The 17,949-nt window shown below is 42.9% G+C and overlaps 1 protein-coding gene across 1 annotated transcript in view; it reads left to right on the top strand.

Annotated features, from left to right (window-relative positions):
• gucy1a2 (guanylate cyclase 1, soluble, alpha 2) overlaps positions 1-17,949 on the top strand; it is a 250,309-nt gene that overhangs the window by 68,629 nt on the left and 163,731 nt on the right. The window contains exon 3 of the mRNA XM_043691828.1: positions 12,169-12,281. Coding sequence (XP_043547763.1) covers positions 12,169-12,281 — 113 coding nt within the window. The remainder of the gene's footprint in view (positions 1-12,168; positions 12,282-17,949) is intronic.

Raw genomic sequence — 17,949 nt, 5'->3', positions numbered from 1 at the left:
CTCAGCACCGCCTTCTTGACCTGCAATCTTCTTCCCGATCTCTCCGTCCCCATCCCCTCTCCGGCCTATCACCCTCACCCTAACCTCCTTCCACCTATCGCATTCCCAACACCCCTCCCCCAAGTCCCTCTTCCCTACCTTTTATCTTAGCCTGCTTGGCACACCTTCCTCATTCCTGACGAAGGGCTTATGCCCGAAACGTCAATTCTCCTGCTCCTTGGATGCTGCCTGACCTGCTGCGCTTTTCCAGCAACACATTTTTCATTTTAGAAGGCAGTCAAAAGTCAACCGCATTGCAGGGAATCAACTGTAGCCAGATCAGGTAAGGACAGTAGATTTCCTTATCTGAAGGACAAAAGTGAACTGTATGGGTTTTTTGACAGTTGATAATACTTAGATGACTACCATTAAACTGGCTTTCATTCTAAATTATATTAAATTCAAATTTCATCATCTACTGTGGTGAGATTTGATCCCATGCCCATAGAACATTAGCTGGAGCTCTGGATTACTAGAATAATGATATAACCTCGATACCAATGCCTCCCAAGCCCATAATGCTGGCACAATAGCAGCAAAATGGAAAAACATGCTCTTATCTGCTGCTACTCCAATTTTTTAATGGCAATAATGTAATCTTTGAATGCAGTTATCCATCCAAAAGTGATTTCCCCTGCAGTTGCGACTAAGGAATGGCTTCCAGTTCATGGACTAATGCTTCTCCTGGTCAAAAGGCCCAATTGGGCATGGAGCTTCTGTTTGCTCAGGGTTGTCTTCCCATTTAGCTGCTAACTGGCCAGAACTCACTTGGCTGACTGTGATGAAACAGAGTGGACTGGTTCCATCTCTCTTAGCCCATGGTATGGTGTATCATTCAACCCGATGATTAAATTGTATTAAGATTTCCTTTATGATAGATTTCAGCATTTCCTGTCCATTTATGTCAAGCTAGCTGGTCTGTAGTTCCCAATTCTCCTCCTCCTCCCTTTCATGCATAGCAGTGTTAAACATGCTGACATCAAATCCACTGGGACTCTTTGTGGAATCTAAGGATTTTAGAAAATTATAACCAGTTCATTTGTTATATCTGGAGTCACCTCTTTTAGAATTCTAGGTCATCAGGTCTTGGGAATTTGTTCGTTTTTAGTTGCTACAGTTTCTCCAGTTTTTTTTTAGAAACCCCTGATACAGTGATAGAGAGTACAGCATGGAGTCCAACTCGTCCATGCTGATCAAATATCCTAACCCAATCTAGTCCCATTTGCCAGCATGTGGCCCACATCCCTCTAAACCCTTCCTAATTATATATCCATCCTGATATATCCTCACCACCCTCTGCGTGAAGTTGTCCCTTTGGTCCCTTTTAAATTTTTTCCCTCTTGGCCTAAACCTAAGCCCTCTAGTTCTGGACTCCCCCACCTTAGAGAAAAGACCTTGTCTATTTATCCTATCCATGCCCGTCAAGATTTTATAAACCTTTAAAATTTGTCGAGAGGTGCGAGGGAGAAGCAAAGGACTTCTGGGTAGGTGAGTCTAACTGTTTAAAACACTTAGCTCAGGCATCGGGGCTTCCATTTGCCGAGAGGTAAGAGGGAGGAGAAAAAGACTTCTGGGAAGTTTTTAAGTGGGTGAGATCGAAACCCGAGACCCTATACTGTAGGGCCTCCCTCCCACCTACCTCCTCTAATCTTACTTTGACTTTCTCATTTTTTAAATTTCTCTTCCTTTGTTTATCTGTGTGGGCTTTCAGAGGAGCGGGAAATGGATGTTAGGGCAGTTGTATGTTCCTCCTGCAGAATGTGGTGGGTGAGAGACACTTCACATCTCAACTGACTATATCTGCGGGAAGTGCACCCAACTCCAGCTCCTCGAAAACCGAGTTTGGGAGCTGGAGCTGGATGAACTACCCATCATTTGGGAGGCTGAGAGGGAAATTTGAGAGGATATACAGGGAGGTGGTCACTCCCCAGACACAGGATAAGAGCAGCTGGGTTACAGTTAGGGAGAGGAAAGGGAACCGACGTTCAGAGCAGGGATCCCCTGTGGCCTTCCCCTCAGAAATAAGTATACCATTTTGGATATTGCTTGTGGGGACAACCTACCAGGGGAAAGCCATAGCATTAGTGGTAGGGGACTCAATAGTTAGACGGATTGACAGGAGATTTTGTGGTCAGAAACGGGACTCCCGGAAGGTTTGCTGCCTCCCCGGTGCCAGGGTCCGGGATGTCGCCGATCGGGTTTACAGGATTCTGAAGGGGGAGGGTGAGCAGCCAAAAATCATGGTACATATTGGCACCAATGATATAGCCAGGAAAGGGATGGAGGATCTGAAAAGTGACTACAGATTTAGGTTGGAAGCTGAAGAGCAGGACAAGTAGAGTAGTGATCTCAGGTTTGCTACCGGTGCCACGATACAGGTGAGGGACAGTCAGCAAATGCAATTTAACACGTGGCTATGAGGCTGGTGCAGGAGGGAGGGCTTCAGATACTTAGACCATTGGGATACTTTCTGGGGAAGGTGGGACCTGTACATGAACGACGGATTGCACCTGAACTGGAGGGGCATAAATGTCCTGGGTGGGAGATTTGCTCGTGTGCTTTGGGAGGGTTTAAACTAGTTTGGCAGGGGGGGTGGGAATCAGAGCCACATGTCTGAGAGGGGGACAGTTGCAGATGTGGCAGTGACAGGATGTAGTGAATCTATCAGAAAGGTTTCTCACGCGATGAAACAAAGGGATCGGTTAAAATGTGTCTGCTTTAATGCAAGGAGTGTTAGAAACAAGAGTGATGAACTTAGAGCATGGATCAGTACTTGGGACTATGATTAGATTAGATTACTTACAGTGTGGAAACAGGCCCTTCGGCCCAACAAGTCCACACCGACCTGCCGAAGCGTAACCCAACCATTCCCCCACATTTACCCCTTTACCTAACACTACAGGCAATTTAGCATGGCCAATTCACCTGACCTGCACATCTTTGGACTGTGGGAGGAAACCGGAGCACCCGGAGGAAACCCACGCAGACACGGGGAGAATGTGCAAACTCCACACAGTCAGTCGCCTGAGTCAGGAATTGAACCCGGGTCTCTGGCGCTGTGAGGCAGCAGTGCTAACCACTGTGCCACTGTGCCGCCCAAATGATGTTGCGGCCATAACGGAGACGTGGGTTTCACAGGGGCAGGGATGGTTGCTTGATGTTCCAGGGTTTAGAATGTTTAAAAAGAACAGGGAGGGTGGAAAAAGAGGAGGGGATGTAGCATTGCTAATCAGAGAGTGCATCACAGCTACAGAAACAAAGGTTGTTGAGGAAGATTTGTCTACTGAGTCAGTATGGGTGGAAGTTAGGAACAGCAAGGGAGCAGCTACCTCATTGGCAGTTTTCTACAGACCACCTAATAGCAGTAGAGAGATTGAAGAACTTCTAGGTAGGCAGATTCTGGAAAAATGCAGAAGTAGCAGGGTTATTGTTATGGGTGATTTCAACTTTCCCAATATCGACTGGAACCTCCTAAGTGCAGATGGTTTGGATGGAGCTATTTTTGTCAGGTGCGTTCAGGTGGGTTTTCTTACTCAGTATGTAGACAGACTGACAAGGGGAGAGGCCATTTTGGATTTGGTGCTCAGCAATGAGCCAGGACAGGTGTCAGATCTCGCGGTGGGAGAACACTTTGGTGACAATGATCACAACTGCCTCACATTTACCATAGCCTTGGAGAGGGAAAGGAGCAGTTACCGAGGGAAGATATTTAATTGGGGAAAGGAAATTATGACGCTATCAGACAGGAGTTGGGAAGTACAGACTGGGAGCAGTTGTTCCACAGAAAGGGCACGGCAGACATGTGGAGACTATTTAAGGAGCAGTTGTTATGAGTGATGCACAAATTTGTTCCTCTGAGACAGATAAGAAGGGGTAAGATTAAGGAACCTTGTATGATGAGAACAGAGGAGCTTCTCGTCAAAAGGAAGAAGGCAGCTTACGTTAGATGGAGGAAGCAAGGATCTAGCACAGCTTTAGAGGATTACAGGCTTGCTAGAATGGAGCTCAGAAATGGACTGAGGAGAACCAGGAGGGAATACGAGAAAGGCTTGGCAAGAAGGTTTAGGGAGAACCCAAAGACGTTTTACTCATACGTGAGTAATAAGAGAATGACCAGTGAGAAGGTAGGGCTGATCAGGTATAGTGAAGGGAACTTGTGCGTGGAATCTGAGCAGATAGGAAAGGGACCTTGTTGTGAATGAAAACTGAGGAGCTGGGATACAGCCTTGACCAGATCAAGATTGATGAAGTTGATGTGTTGGAAATTTTGGAAAACATTAAGATTGATAAGTCCCCAGGGCCAGACCAGATTTATCCTAGGCTGCTCCAGGAAATGAGAAAGGAAGTTGCTAAGCCGCTGGCGAGGATCTTTGCCTTCTCACTCTCCACGGGAGTCATACAGGAGGATTGGAAGGAGGCGAATGTTGTTCCTCTTTTCAAGAAGGGCAATAGGGAAATCCCTGGCAATTACAGACCAGTCAGTCTTACATCTGTGGTTAGTAAAGTTTTGGAATGAATTCTGAGGGATGGGATTTATGACTATTTGGCAAAGCATAGTGTGATTAAAGGCAATCAGCATGGCTTTGTGAGGGGCAGGTCATGCCCCACAAACCTTTATTGAGTTGTTTGAGGAGGTGACAAGACAGGTCGACAAAGGTCGAGCAGTGGATGTGTTGTATGTGGACTTCAGCAAGGCATTTGATAAGGTTCCCCATTCAGGGTGCTCATTCATAAAGTCAGGAAGTATGGGATACAGAGAGATTTGGCTATCTGGATTCAGAATTGGTTGTAGATGGAATGTATTCTGCCTGGAGGTCAGTGTTGAGTGGGGTCCCGCAGGGCTTTGTTCTTGGGCCTCTGCTCTTTGTAGCTTTTATAAATGACTTGGATGAGGAGGTTGAGGGGTGGGTTAGTAAATTTGCAGATGACTCAAAGGTTGGAGGTGCCGTTGATAGTATAGAGGGCTATTGCAGGCTGCAGCGTGACATAGACAGGATGCAGGGCTGGGCTGAGAAATGGCAGATGGAGTTCAACCTGGATAAATGCAAAGTGATGCATTTTGGAAGGTCGAACTCCAATGCTGAATATAGGATTAAAGACAGGATTCTTGGGCAGCGTGGAGGAACAGAGGGATCTGGGTGTGCAAGTACATAGATCCTTCAAAGTTGTCACCCAAGTAGATAGGGTTGTTAAGAAAGCATATGCTGTTTTGGCTTTCATTACAGGGGGATCGAGTTTAAGGGCCACGAGGTTTTGCTACAGCTCTACAAGTCCCTGGTGAGACCACAATTGGAATATTGTGTCCAGTTCTGGTTGCCCTAATATAGGAAAGATAGAGGCTTTGGAGACGGCGCAAGGAAGGTTTACCAGGATGCTGCCTGAACTGGAGGGCTTGCCTTATGAAGAAAGGTTGAATAAGCTTGGACTTTTGTCTCTGGAGAGAAGGAGGAAGAGAGGAGACCTGATCAAGGTGTACAAGATAATGAGTGGAATAGATAGAATCAATAGCCAGAGACTTTTCCCCAGGGCAGGATTGACTGGTACGAGGGGTTATAGTTTGAAGACATTAGGAGGAAGATATAAAGGAGACATCAGGGGTAGGTTCTTTACGCAGAGAGTTGTGAATGCATGGAATGCGGTGCCAGCTGTGGTGGTGGAAGCAGAGTCATTAAGGACATTTAAGCGACTGCTGGACATGCACATGGATAGCAGTGAGTTGAGGGGTACTAGGTTAATATATTTTACATTAGGATTAAACCTTGGCACAACATAGTGGACCTAAGGGCCTGTTCTGTGCTGTACCTTTCTATGTTCTATGTTCTGTGTTCTAAAACATCACCCCTCAGCCTCTGACGCTCCAGGGAAAACAGCTCCAGCCTATTCAACCTCTCCCTATAGCTCAAATCCTCCAACCCTGGCAATATCCTTGTAAATCTTTTCGGCACCCTTCAATATCTTCAGTTTCTCGCTTTTATTGGTCACTAAGGTTACGCTCTTTTTATATAATTTGTCTTCTGTGAAGGTTAACACAAAACATTTGTTTAATATCTCTGCCAATTCCTCATTCCCCATAATAACTTTCTGTAACTCCTCTCCGGGACCGATGTTTACTTTATTCGTTAATGGGCAGAAAGCCAAGAGTATGGATAAATGGTACTTTTTCCAGGGGGAGGATGAACAGCCAGTTGTCATGGTGCATATTGGCACAAACGATATAGATAAAAAAAAGGGATGAGGTCCTATAAGAATTTAGGGAGTTAGGAGCCAGGTTAAAAAGTAGGACCTCCGAAGTAGCAATCGCAGGATTGCTACCAGTGCCATACGCTAGTCAGAGTTGGAATGATAGAATAAGCAGGATGAATGCATAGCTTGAGAGATGGTGCAGGAGGGAGGGGTTCAGATTTTTCAGACATTGGAAGCAGTTATGGAGGAGGTGGGACTATTACAAATTGAACAGTCTCCACCTGGTCCAGACTGGAACCAATGTCCTTGGAGGTACTTTTGCTAATGCTTTTGGGAGGGTTTAAACTAATGTGGCAGGGGGTTGGGAACCAAATAAGGTTAGAGAACAGTAAGGAACTAAAGTCTGTAAGGAACTAGATAATAAACTCAGCGTGACTAAAGGGAAGAGGAGGCAGGGAGCAGATGATGAAAGCAAAAGGACTGGTGGTCTGAGGTGCATTTGTTTTAATGCAAGAAGTAGAGTAGGAAAGGCTCTAGATTAGGGCTTAGATTAGTACCTGGGAGCATGATGTTATTGCTGTTGCTGAGACTTGGTTGAGAGAAGGACATGATTGACAGCTAAATATCCCAGGATATTTAATGCTCCAGGCAGGATAGAGAGGGAGGTAAAAGGGATGGAGGAGTTGTATTTGTGGTCAAAGAAAATATCCTTGCTGCGCTGAAGGAGGGTACTATGGAAGACTCGAGCAGTGTGGTAATATGGGTAGAGCTCAGAAATAGGAAGGGTGCGGTACTAATGTTGGGGCTGTATTACAGGTCTCCCAACAGCGAATGTGAGATAGAGGTACAAATATGTAAACAGATCATGTAAAGACTTAGGAGCAACAGGGTGGTGGTGATAGGAGGTTTTAATTTTCCCAACATTGACTGGAATTCACTTAGTGTTAGAGGACTGGATGGAGCAGAATTTGTAAGGAGCATCCAGGAGGGTTTTATAGAGCAGTGTGTAAATAGTCCAACTCTGGAAGGGGCCATACTGATGTGGGAAATGAGCCCGGCCAGGTGGTTGATGTTTCAGTAGGGGGTTACTTTGGGAATAATGATCACTAATCCATAAGTTTTAGAATGCTCATGGACAAAGACAAGAATGATCCTAAAGTAAGAGTGCTAAATTGGGGGAAAGTCAACTATACCAAAATTCTGCAGGATCTGGGGAATGTAGCTTGGGAGCAGCTGTTTGAAGGTAAATCCACATTCGATATGTGGGAGGCTTTTAAAGAGAGGCTGATTAGAGTTCAGGAAAGGTATGTTCTTGTGAAAATGAGGGATCAAATTGGCAAGGTTAGGGAACCATGGGTGACAGATGAAATTGTGAGACTAGCTAAGAGGAAAAAAGGATGCGTACATAAGGTCTAGGCTACTGAAGACAGACAAAGCTTTGGTCCTACATTCCCAATATTCTTCCAATCTGAAATGAGGAATTAAGAGGGCTAAAAGGGGTCATGAGATATCTTTAGCAAACAGGGTTAAGGAAAATCTTTTTTTTTTCATATAAGGAGCAAGAGGGTAACTAGAGAAAGGGTTGGCCCACTCAAGGACAAAGGAGGAAAGTTACGTGTGGAGTCAGAGAAAATGGGTAAGATTCTTAACGAGTACTTTGCATCGGTATTCATTGAGGAGAGGGACATGACGGATGTTGAGGTTAGGGATAGATCTTTGTGTACTCTAGGTCAAGTCAGCATAAGGAAAGAGGAAGTTTTGGGTTTTCTAAAAGGCATTAAAGGTAGACAATTCCCCAGGTCCAGATGGGATCTACCCCAGGTTACTGAGGGAAGCGAGAGAGGAAATAGCTGGGGCTTTAACAGATATCTGTGCAATATCTTTGAACATGGGTGAGGTCCCCTTGTTTAAGAAGGGTAGCAGAGATACTCCAGATAATTATAGACCAGTGAGCCTGATGTCAGTGGTAGGGAAGCTGCTGGAGAAGATACTGAGGGATAGAATCTATTCCCATTTGGAAGAAAATGGGCTAATCAGTAATGAGCAGCATGGTTTTGTGAGGGGAAGGTCATGTCTTACAAACCTAACAGAATCCTTTGAGGAGGTGACAAAGTTTACTGATGAGGGAAGAGCTGTTGACGTCATATATTGGTACTTTGGTAAGGCGTTTGATGAGGTTCCCCATGGTAAGGCTGATGGAGAAGGTGAAGTCACATGGGGTCCAGGGTGTTCTAGCTAAATGGATAGAGAAATGGCTGGGCAACAGGAGACAGTAGTAGTGGAAGGGAGTTTCTCAAAATGGAGACCTGTGACTAGTGGTGTCCCACAGGGATCTGTGTTGGGACCACTGTTGGTTGTGATATATAAATGATTTGGAGGAAGGCATCAGTTGCCTGATTAACAAGTTTGCAGATTTGTGGATTTGTAGATAGCGAAGGGGGCTGTCAAAGAACCCAGCAGAATATAGGTAGGTTAGAGAGATGGGCAGAGAAATGGCAGATGGAGTTCAATCCGGGAAAATGCGAGGTGATGCATTTTGGAAGATTCAATTCAAGAGCGAACTATACAGTAAATAGAAAAATCCTGGGGAATATTGACATAGAGAGATCTGGGTGTTCAGGTCCATTGTTCCCTGAAGGTGGCAACACAAGTCAGTAGTGTAGTCAAGAAAGCATACGGCATGTTTTTCTTCATTGGACAGGGTATTGCATACAAGAGTTGGCTGGTCATGTTACAGTTGTATACATCTTTGGTTTGGCCATATTTGGAATACTGCGTATAGTTCTGGTTGCCTCCATACCAAAAGGATATGGATGCTCTGGAGAGGGTGCAGAGGAGGTTCACCAGGATGTTGCCTGGTATGGAGGATGCTAGCTATGAAGAGAGGGTGAATAGATTAGGAATATTTTCATTAGAAAGATGGAGGTTAATAGGGACCTGATTGAGGTCTACAAAATCATGAGGGGTATAGACAAGGTGGAAAGCAAGAAGCTTTTTCCCCCCCAGAGTGCAGAACTCAATTACTAGGGGTCACCAGTTCAAGGTGAGAGGGGAAAGATTATGGGGAGATAGGCATGGAAGGTTCTTTATGCAGAGGATGGTGGGGTCCTGGAACACGTTGCCAGCGGAGGTGGTAGAGACAGGAACGATAGCGTCATTTAAGATGTATCTAGACAGATACATGAATGGGCAGGGAGCAAAGGGATACAGATCGTTAGAAAATAGGTGGCAGGTTTAGATACAGGATCTGGATCGGTGCAGGATTGGAGGGCCGAAGGACCTGTTCCTATGCTGTAATTTTCTTTGTTCTGGTTTTGAAATTGGCAACCTTTAACAAATGAATCACTGCTGCAGCTTCAGCTAATTAATGACTCAATGAAAGAGGTAACAGGAACAAGCTTGCTGATGGCACAAAGGACAGGAGAATACAGAGGATGCAAAGAGTTATAAACATTGGGCAGCTAGGTATCAGATAGATTATGACATATTGAAGTGTGAGGTTATTCACTTTAGAGATTCAAAGAGAACAGAGTATTTTTTAAATTGCATGAAATCTTCCAGTATCGATATTAAGAGTACACTTGGCTGTACTCTTACAAGCAGCTTAAAGTTGATATGCCAGTACAACAAGCAATTAAGAAGGCATCTGTCATTTTGGCTTTTATTGAGGTGGGACTAGAATAGAAGAACAAAGAAATTTTCCTACTACTATATAGAATTTTGATGAGATCATAACTGGACTGTCCCTTTCCATGAAATGATATATTTACTTGTTAGAGGTAATGCGGTAAAGACTTAATAAACTGATTCATGGGATGAAAGGGTATCCCCGTGGCGAAAGACTGAGTAAGTTGGGATTCTAACACTGGGTGTTGGAAGAAGCATCTTATTGAAACATACAAGGTTTTGAATAGCCTGGCGCCAGCCCAGATGAAAACAAAGAATGTGGGTAATGGGACGTGTCCTGGTCAGATATCACTTTTTCAGATTTATCTTCCACATAAACCAAAACCCTTCTCCCTTTCCTGGGAGAAAAAGTTTCTAAAATTAACAAATGATAAGTGGAGAAACGTAACTGAAATTTTATTGAATTACACATCAGTGAAATAAACCTCAGGCGACTGACTGTGTGGAGTTTGCACATTCTCCCCGTGTCTGCGTGGGTTTCCTCCGGGTGCTCCGGTTTCCTCTCAGTCCAAAAATGTGCAGGTCCAGTGAATTGGCCATGCTAAATTGCCTGTAGTGTTAGGTGAAGGGGTAAGTGTAGGGGTATGGGTGGGTTGCACTTCGGCGGGTCGTTGTGAACTTGTTGGGCCGTGGGGCCTGTTTCCACACTGTAAGTAATCTTTAAAAAAAAAAGAAAACACGTTATCTAGAAAATGATAGTGTAACATTAAATTTCACACAGATCACAAGTTACCCCAAATCTTTAAATTTGAAATTGCCCAATGTATACTCATGTTTAGACTCTTAATCTAAGAGGATTAAACCCTGGTCTAATATCACTTGCTTTCCATTAAACAATATTCAGTACTACACTATACTATTTTTCCCTAATCCAAATGTGTATCCTTAAAACCACTGCCTTCTTAACTGTATGACTTCACATTTTGCTAATAAGTTAATTTTGCTGCACTTTTCCAAAGCCATTCAAACCTCTGTGTCAGTCTTGGAAGGATGGAAGCTCCAGCAACACCATTGGGTGTTTCCTTTACAGGATGGGAACCATGAGGTGCCTCTATTGTGAGGCATCCTCGGAAAAGCTTTTGAATCTAATGAAATGAACAGTGGCCATGGTTGCAACCCATTCCCGTGGAAAGAAAACCTTTCTACAGAATGGCCTTTGGCTGAAACTACAGCCCACTGATCAATCATTATCCAGTGGAGGGTGAGAACAAAAGGCCTTTTTGGTCCCTCTTTACTGGCTACCTATCCATATACTATCAAGCTCCTACCAAATTTGACCCTTAATGGCGAACCATGTCCCTTGTCTTCTTACAAATAAGAAGTTATTTATTCAAACTGGCCAGTGCAGTTGGGTGGCTAGCCTGTCCCAGCAATAATCTGCCTCCATAAAGATAGAGTCCTGGTTCCAACTACTACATCCCTGCAGGACTGGGAATATTTCACCCTCCATGTGGCTTGCACCCCTAATTTGACATTGGAGAATTAGATGCTACATCTTAAGTTGAATATTGTTTCCTCACACTTCCAAAAAACATTGCATTTCACAAAAAAAATCAATAGCAAAAAAAGAAATGTGGAATTATTCAAGAAAAGGAGACTATGCTGCAAACACTTTTGTACTGAAACACCATTAGGAACATTTCTCTTTCCACACTCTACATACCTTTGTGGCATTGAGTTAATTTTATGTAAATGTAAAGCCACAAATTCAAAACTTTAGTAGAATTCTTAATCTGCTGAGGGCAATATGCTGCATGATTGTAAAGCAGCATTTTGTCTCCATCGAAAGATAAATTAATTGTGCCATATAACAATGACCTTTTATTAAGAGGGGCATTTATTTATTTAGAGTTGTACTTGAGATTAGTCTAGTTGCATTACCTCACAAAAAAGAAAACTTTGATGCCCCGGTGAACTACTCATTTCATTCCTGCTTGTCACTTGTGAAAGAAGGAAACAAATCAGTAAAACGTGGAAATGAGAGAACTGAGCCAACTCCTCTTGAATGCCTTAATTGGAACTCCAGTTTGGACCAGTACTGTCATTTGCAATTTTTACTGGCTTTTACTTTTTTTTTCTGATGCTGTCACCTTTACAGTTGATGTGAAAAATCTGGATACCCAATTAATCTTGAAGCTCTAAACTGTGTAATATTGTGGGTCAATCTTGGTGATACTCAAAATATTCTGCTTTAACTGTTTAACTCTAACTTTATTCATTAGTCTGAGTGTTTAAAAGCACATTTTGTTTCAATTGCAGAGAATTAAAACGAGATCCACAACTGTCCAACAGATGTCCCTTTGCCGATCACTCTGTCAACGATGAGCTGGAAGATGTCTCAGGAATATTGCAATCCTCAGCAAATGTTCTCGGTAAAGCTATTTTCTTACACAATATAGAAATTTTAAAAAAGAGTCTGTTTTAGCTTAGAAATTATTCCTGTAGGTCAGAAATTGCATAGGTGTCATATTGATTCTGTTCAATACAGTAATTGAAATTTCTGTTTGTAAATATTTCAATTCAAGAATTTCGGAGTCAAAGCTGTACATCAGGGAAACAGATACTTCGATCCAACTCGTCCATGCCGACAAGATATCCTAAATAAATCTAGTCCAATTTGCCACCATTTGGCCCTTGTCCCCCGAAACCCTTGCTATTCATAGACTAATCCAGATGCCTTTTAATCAGTATTTGTATCAGCCTCCACCTCCTCTGGCAACTCTATCCATACATGCACCACCTTTTGTGAGAAAAGGTTGCCCCTCAAGTCTCTTTGAAATCTTTCCCCTCTCACCTTTAAAGCTATGCCCTCTAGTTTTGGACTCCTTCACCCGGAGGAAAACACTTTTTGGATATTTACCCGATCCATACCCCTCATGATTTTATAAACTTCTATAAGGTCACCCCTAAGCTTCCGAAGCTCCATGAAAATAGCCCCAGCCTATAGCTCAAACCCTCCAGCCCTGGCAACATCCTTGTCAATCTACTCTCAACTCTTTCAAGTTCCACAACATCCTTCCTCCACCTGGGAGCTGCAACATGACCTCCCAACTCCTATAGTCATTACACTGACCAATAAAGGCAAACTTACCAAATGCCTTCTTCACTATCCTGTCTACCTATGATTCTACTTTCAAGGAACTATGAACCTGCACTCCAAGGTTTCTTTAGTCAGCAACACTCCCCAGGACCTTACCATTAAGTGTATAAGTCCTGCCTTGATTTGTCTTTTCAAAATGTAGCACCTCACATTTATCTAAATTAAACTCTTCTGCCACTCCTTAGCCCATTGACCCATCTGATCAAGATCCCATTGTACTCTGAGGTAACCTTCTTCACTATCCACTATATCTCCAATTTTGGTGTCATCAGCAAACTTACTAACCACACCTCCTACGTTCACATCCAAATCATTTTATAAATGGCAAAAATCAGTGGACCCAGCACCGATCCTTGTGACATACCATTTGTCACAGATCTCCAGTCTAAAAGCAACCCTCCACCACCATTCTCTGTCTTCTACTTTGGAGCCAGTTCTGCATGCACATGACTAGTTCTCCCTGTAATCCAAGTGATCTAATCTTACTCACTAGTCCACCATGAGGAATCTTATTGAACATCATCTTGAAGTCCAAATAGGTCACTTCAACAGTCCTGCCCGCATCAATTCTCTTTGTTACTTCTTCAAAAAAATTTCAATCAAATTAGTGAGACACGATTCCCCACGCACAAAGCCTTGTTGACTATCCCAAATCAGTCCTTGCCTTTCCAAGTACATGTAAATCCTGTCCCTAGGATTCCCTCCAACACGGCACGGTGGCACAGTGGTTAGCACTGCTGCCTCACAGAGCCAGAGACCCGGGTTCAATTCCCGACTCAGGCGACTGACTGTGTGGAGTTTGCACATTCTCCCCGTATCTGTGTGGGTTTCCTCCGGGTGCTCCGGTTTCCTCCCACAGTCCAAAGATGTGCAGGTTAGGTGAATTGGCCATGCTAAATTGCCCGTAGTGTTAGGTAAAGGGCCGAAGGGTCTGTTTCCACACTGTAAGTAATCTAATCTAAACTTGCCTACCACTGACGTCCTACTCACTGGTCTATAGTTCCCTGGCTTTTCCTTACCACCTTTTTAAAATAGTGGCATCATGTGTAACCCACCTCCAGTCTTCTGGCACCTCACCTGTGGCTATTGCTTATATAAATATCTCAGTAAGGGGCCCAGCCATCACTTCCCTAACTTCCCACAGAGTTCTAGGCCTGATCAGGCCCCAGGATTCTATCCACCTTTTAAGCATTTTAAGTCATTCAGCACTAACTCCTGTGAAATATGGACGTTTTTCAAGATGTCGCTATTTATTTCTCCACGTTCTCAATCATCCATATCCTTCTCCACAATAAACATTAATGCAAAATACTTCAGTTCCTAACTTAAGCAGCCTTGCTGATCTTTAAGTGACCCTATTCTCTCCGAAATTACCCTTTTGTACTTAATGTATTTAATGAATCCCTTTAGATTCTCCTTAAACCTATTTGCCAAAGCTATCTCGTGTCCCCTTTTTGCTCTCTTGATTTGTCTCTTAAGTACACTCCTATTGCTTTTGTACTTTTACAGGGATTCACTTGAATCCCTTTACCTGTGAATATTCAACCCCAATCAACTTTTGGAAGTTCTTGCTGAATGCCATCAAAATTAGTGTTCCTCCAATTTAGAACTTAACTTTTAGGTCTGGTTATCCTTTTCCATCACTATTTTAAAACTATTAGAATTATGGTCACTAACCTAAAAGTGCTTCTCCTCTGACACCTCAGTCACCTGCCCAGCTTATGCAGCTTTGAAGATTATAGATTTGATGGTGATTTAATATTCTGAATTGCTTCTCATGTTATGCCTTTGAAATGGCTCCAAATTCAAAAAGCAATTTGTCTTGGTTACTCTCCATGTACTTCAATTTCTTTTATAAGATGTACTTCATTGAATTTTATGAAGCAGGTCATGTTCAGTTATTGGCAAACAGGCAAATACAGAAAGGACCTCTTAAGATCATACTCAACTTGTGAAACAACTACATATTCTTAAAGGGTATTTGTTGTTTTATGTCTCAGTCAGGGGGTCAGCATGCCTTCTAAGAGACATGTTCATGTTAGATCACATGCAATGATAGTGATGACCAGGCTACGAAGGTAAAGTATACCATCTCACTTGACCTGTTGTGTTTTTTGTATTTTTCTACACAATCTATTAACAAACAGCTAAATGGCCCTCAAAACCTGGTATGAATACCAACCGTGCTGTTGAGGTTTTCTTATCACCTGACATGTGATATGCTTTATAGAACTGCACTGTGTTTTTATGAAGTCTCAGCTGCCAACTTTTAAGAGAATAATCTTTCTAAGAGCTTCAAGATGGTTTCAGCTTCTAATGCCATATCCACCCATCAAAATGACTTTGCTTGCAGCTTAAAAAAAATATAAAAACAATGGACAGCATGGTGACTCAATAGTTAGCACTGTTGCCTCAGTGCCAAGGACCTGGGTTCAATTTCATCCTTAGGCAACTATTTGTTTGGAGTTTGCACATACACTTGCGTGGGTTGCCTTTGGCTGCTCTGATTTCCTCCCACAGTCCAAAGATGTGCAGGTTAGGTGGATTGGATATGTTAAATTGGCCATAGTGTCCAGGAATGTGTAGGTTAGGTGGATGACTAATGGGAAATGCAGGGTCATAGGGTACGGGTCTGGTTGGGACGTCCTTTGGACAGTCGGTGTGGACTCAATGGGCCAAATGGCCTCCTTCCACATCGTAGGGATTTTATAAATGTAGGTTTCCAGGTTGTTTCCTTAAGTTCCAGAAACTTTCATGGTATGCTTCAGGCACTAACTATATGCAGACAATATATCTATCTTTGCGTGTTAGATTTCCAAGAATCCTCTTTTTATTGTGAAGCTTAAATTTTCTATGCTTTGGTCATCTTACTCTGCATTAACAATGTCCAGTCATCATCTATCCAATTCCTTTGTCTAGCCATTTCTATAGGCCTCCAAATAGTTCCAGAGGTGTAGAGGATAGAATAGCAAAGATGATTCTCGATAGGAGCGAAAGTGACAGGGTAGTTGTTATGGGGGGCTTTAACTTTCCAACTATTGACTGGGAATACTATAGTTCAAGTGCTTTAGATGGGTCAGTTTTTATCCAATGTCTGCAGGAGGGATTCCTGACACAGTATGTAGACAGGCCAACAAGGGCGAGGCCACTTTAGATTTGGTACTGGATAATGAACCCAGCCAGGTGTTAAATTTGGAGGTAGGTGAGCACTTTGGTGACCACAATTCAGTTATGTTTACTTTAGTGATGGAAAGGGATAGGTGTATACTGCAGGGCAAGAGTTATAACTGTGGGAAAGGCAATTAGAATGTGATTAGGCAAGATTTAAGATGCCTAGGATGGGGGAGGAAACTGCAGGGGATGGGCACAATTGAAATATGGAGCTTATTCAAGGACTAGCTATTGTGGATCCTTGATAAGTTTGTACCAGTCAGGCAAGGAGGAAGTTGTCAAGCGAGATTTACTAAGGAAGTTGAATCTCTTGTCAAGAGGAAGAAGGCGGCTTATGTTAGGATGAGATGTGATGGCTCAGTTAGGATGCTTGATTATTACAAGTTAGCTAGGAAAGACCTAAAGAGAGAGCTAAGAAGAGCCAAGAGAAGTCATTGGCAGATAGGATCAAGGAAAACCCTAAGGCTTTCTATAGTTATATCAGGAATAAAAGAATGACTAGAGTAAGATTAGGGCCAATCAAGGATAGTAGTGGGAAGTTGTGTGTGGAGTCAGAGGAAATAGGGGAAGTGCTAAATGAATACTTTTTGTCAGTATTCACACTGGAGAAAGACAATGTGGTTGAGGAGAATGCTGAAGTGCAGACTACTAGACTCAATGGGATTGAGGTTCACAAGGAGGAGGTGTTAGCAATTCCGGAAGGTGTAAAAATAGATAAGTCCCCTGCGGTGGATGGGATTAATCCTCTGATTCTCTGAGAAGCCAAGGAGGAGATGGCCGAGCCTGTGGCTTTGCTCTTTATGTTGTCATTGTCTACAGGAATTGTGCCAGAAGCCTAGAGGATAGCAAATGTTGTTCCCTCATTCAAGAAGGCGAGTAGAGACAACCCTGGAAATTATAGACCTGTGAGCCTTACTTCGGTTGTGGGTAAAGTGTTAGAAAGGGTTATAAGAGATAGGCTTTATAATCATCTAGAGAAGAATAAGTTTCTCTTTTCTTGTCTTTTTCTTCCCTTTGGAGAAACTGGAGTTGAACTTCCATTCACTCCTCAACCTCAACAGAATATCATCTGACTCTGATGTTTCATGACTCTGATGTTTCACAACCCAGAATATCCAGTCTCCCTTGTATTTTCTCTAAACGCATGTACCATGCAATTAATTAAGCAATTATATCTGCCAGGCAATGCTACCTCCCAGTTTACTCACCAAATCATTCAATCCTCTCTGAAGACTGCCAGGAAGAAATTTGCCATTTGCAGGATAAGTTTGCCATTTCCAGTGTTATATCTTAAATTCACTATTGAACCCAATGTTTTCCTTCACCTGTGATTTACTAATATCACACAATTACTTGCTGCCTCTGTTTCAAATTAATCCTGGAAAAGAACAAAGCACAAACAGATAAACAATTATGAACCATTGGCATATAACGCTAGTAGTCAAAGCTCCAACCCCTTATATATACCCATTTACTGACATACACTAACAAATACGGACAGGAAAACATATGGCTGTTGTGAGCATAGAGAAAGAATGGCAAGGCAGTTCGGTGGTTAATGTTTATAGGATTTTACTGTTATGATTCTTCTGCTTGCACTTCCTTCTCTGGAAGCCTTTACTTGTTTGGAGGAGGAACAGGGTGATTGTTTTACAACAGCTAAATGAAAAACAAACTGGTTTTCTATAGGCTTAGAGTTTCTTTTCACTGTAGAGAATAGAAATAGCTCCTGAGCCCGTGGAGATCTGATGGCTTTTCCCTGTCTCGCT

This window comes from Chiloscyllium plagiosum, chromosome 6 (genome assembly GCF_004010195.1).
Source record: "Chiloscyllium plagiosum isolate BGI_BamShark_2017 chromosome 6, ASM401019v2, whole genome shotgun sequence".
Lineage (NCBI taxonomy): Eukaryota > Metazoa > Chordata > Chondrichthyes > Orectolobiformes > Hemiscylliidae > Chiloscyllium > Chiloscyllium plagiosum.
This window is presented reverse-complemented; position numbering and strand designations above follow the sequence as displayed.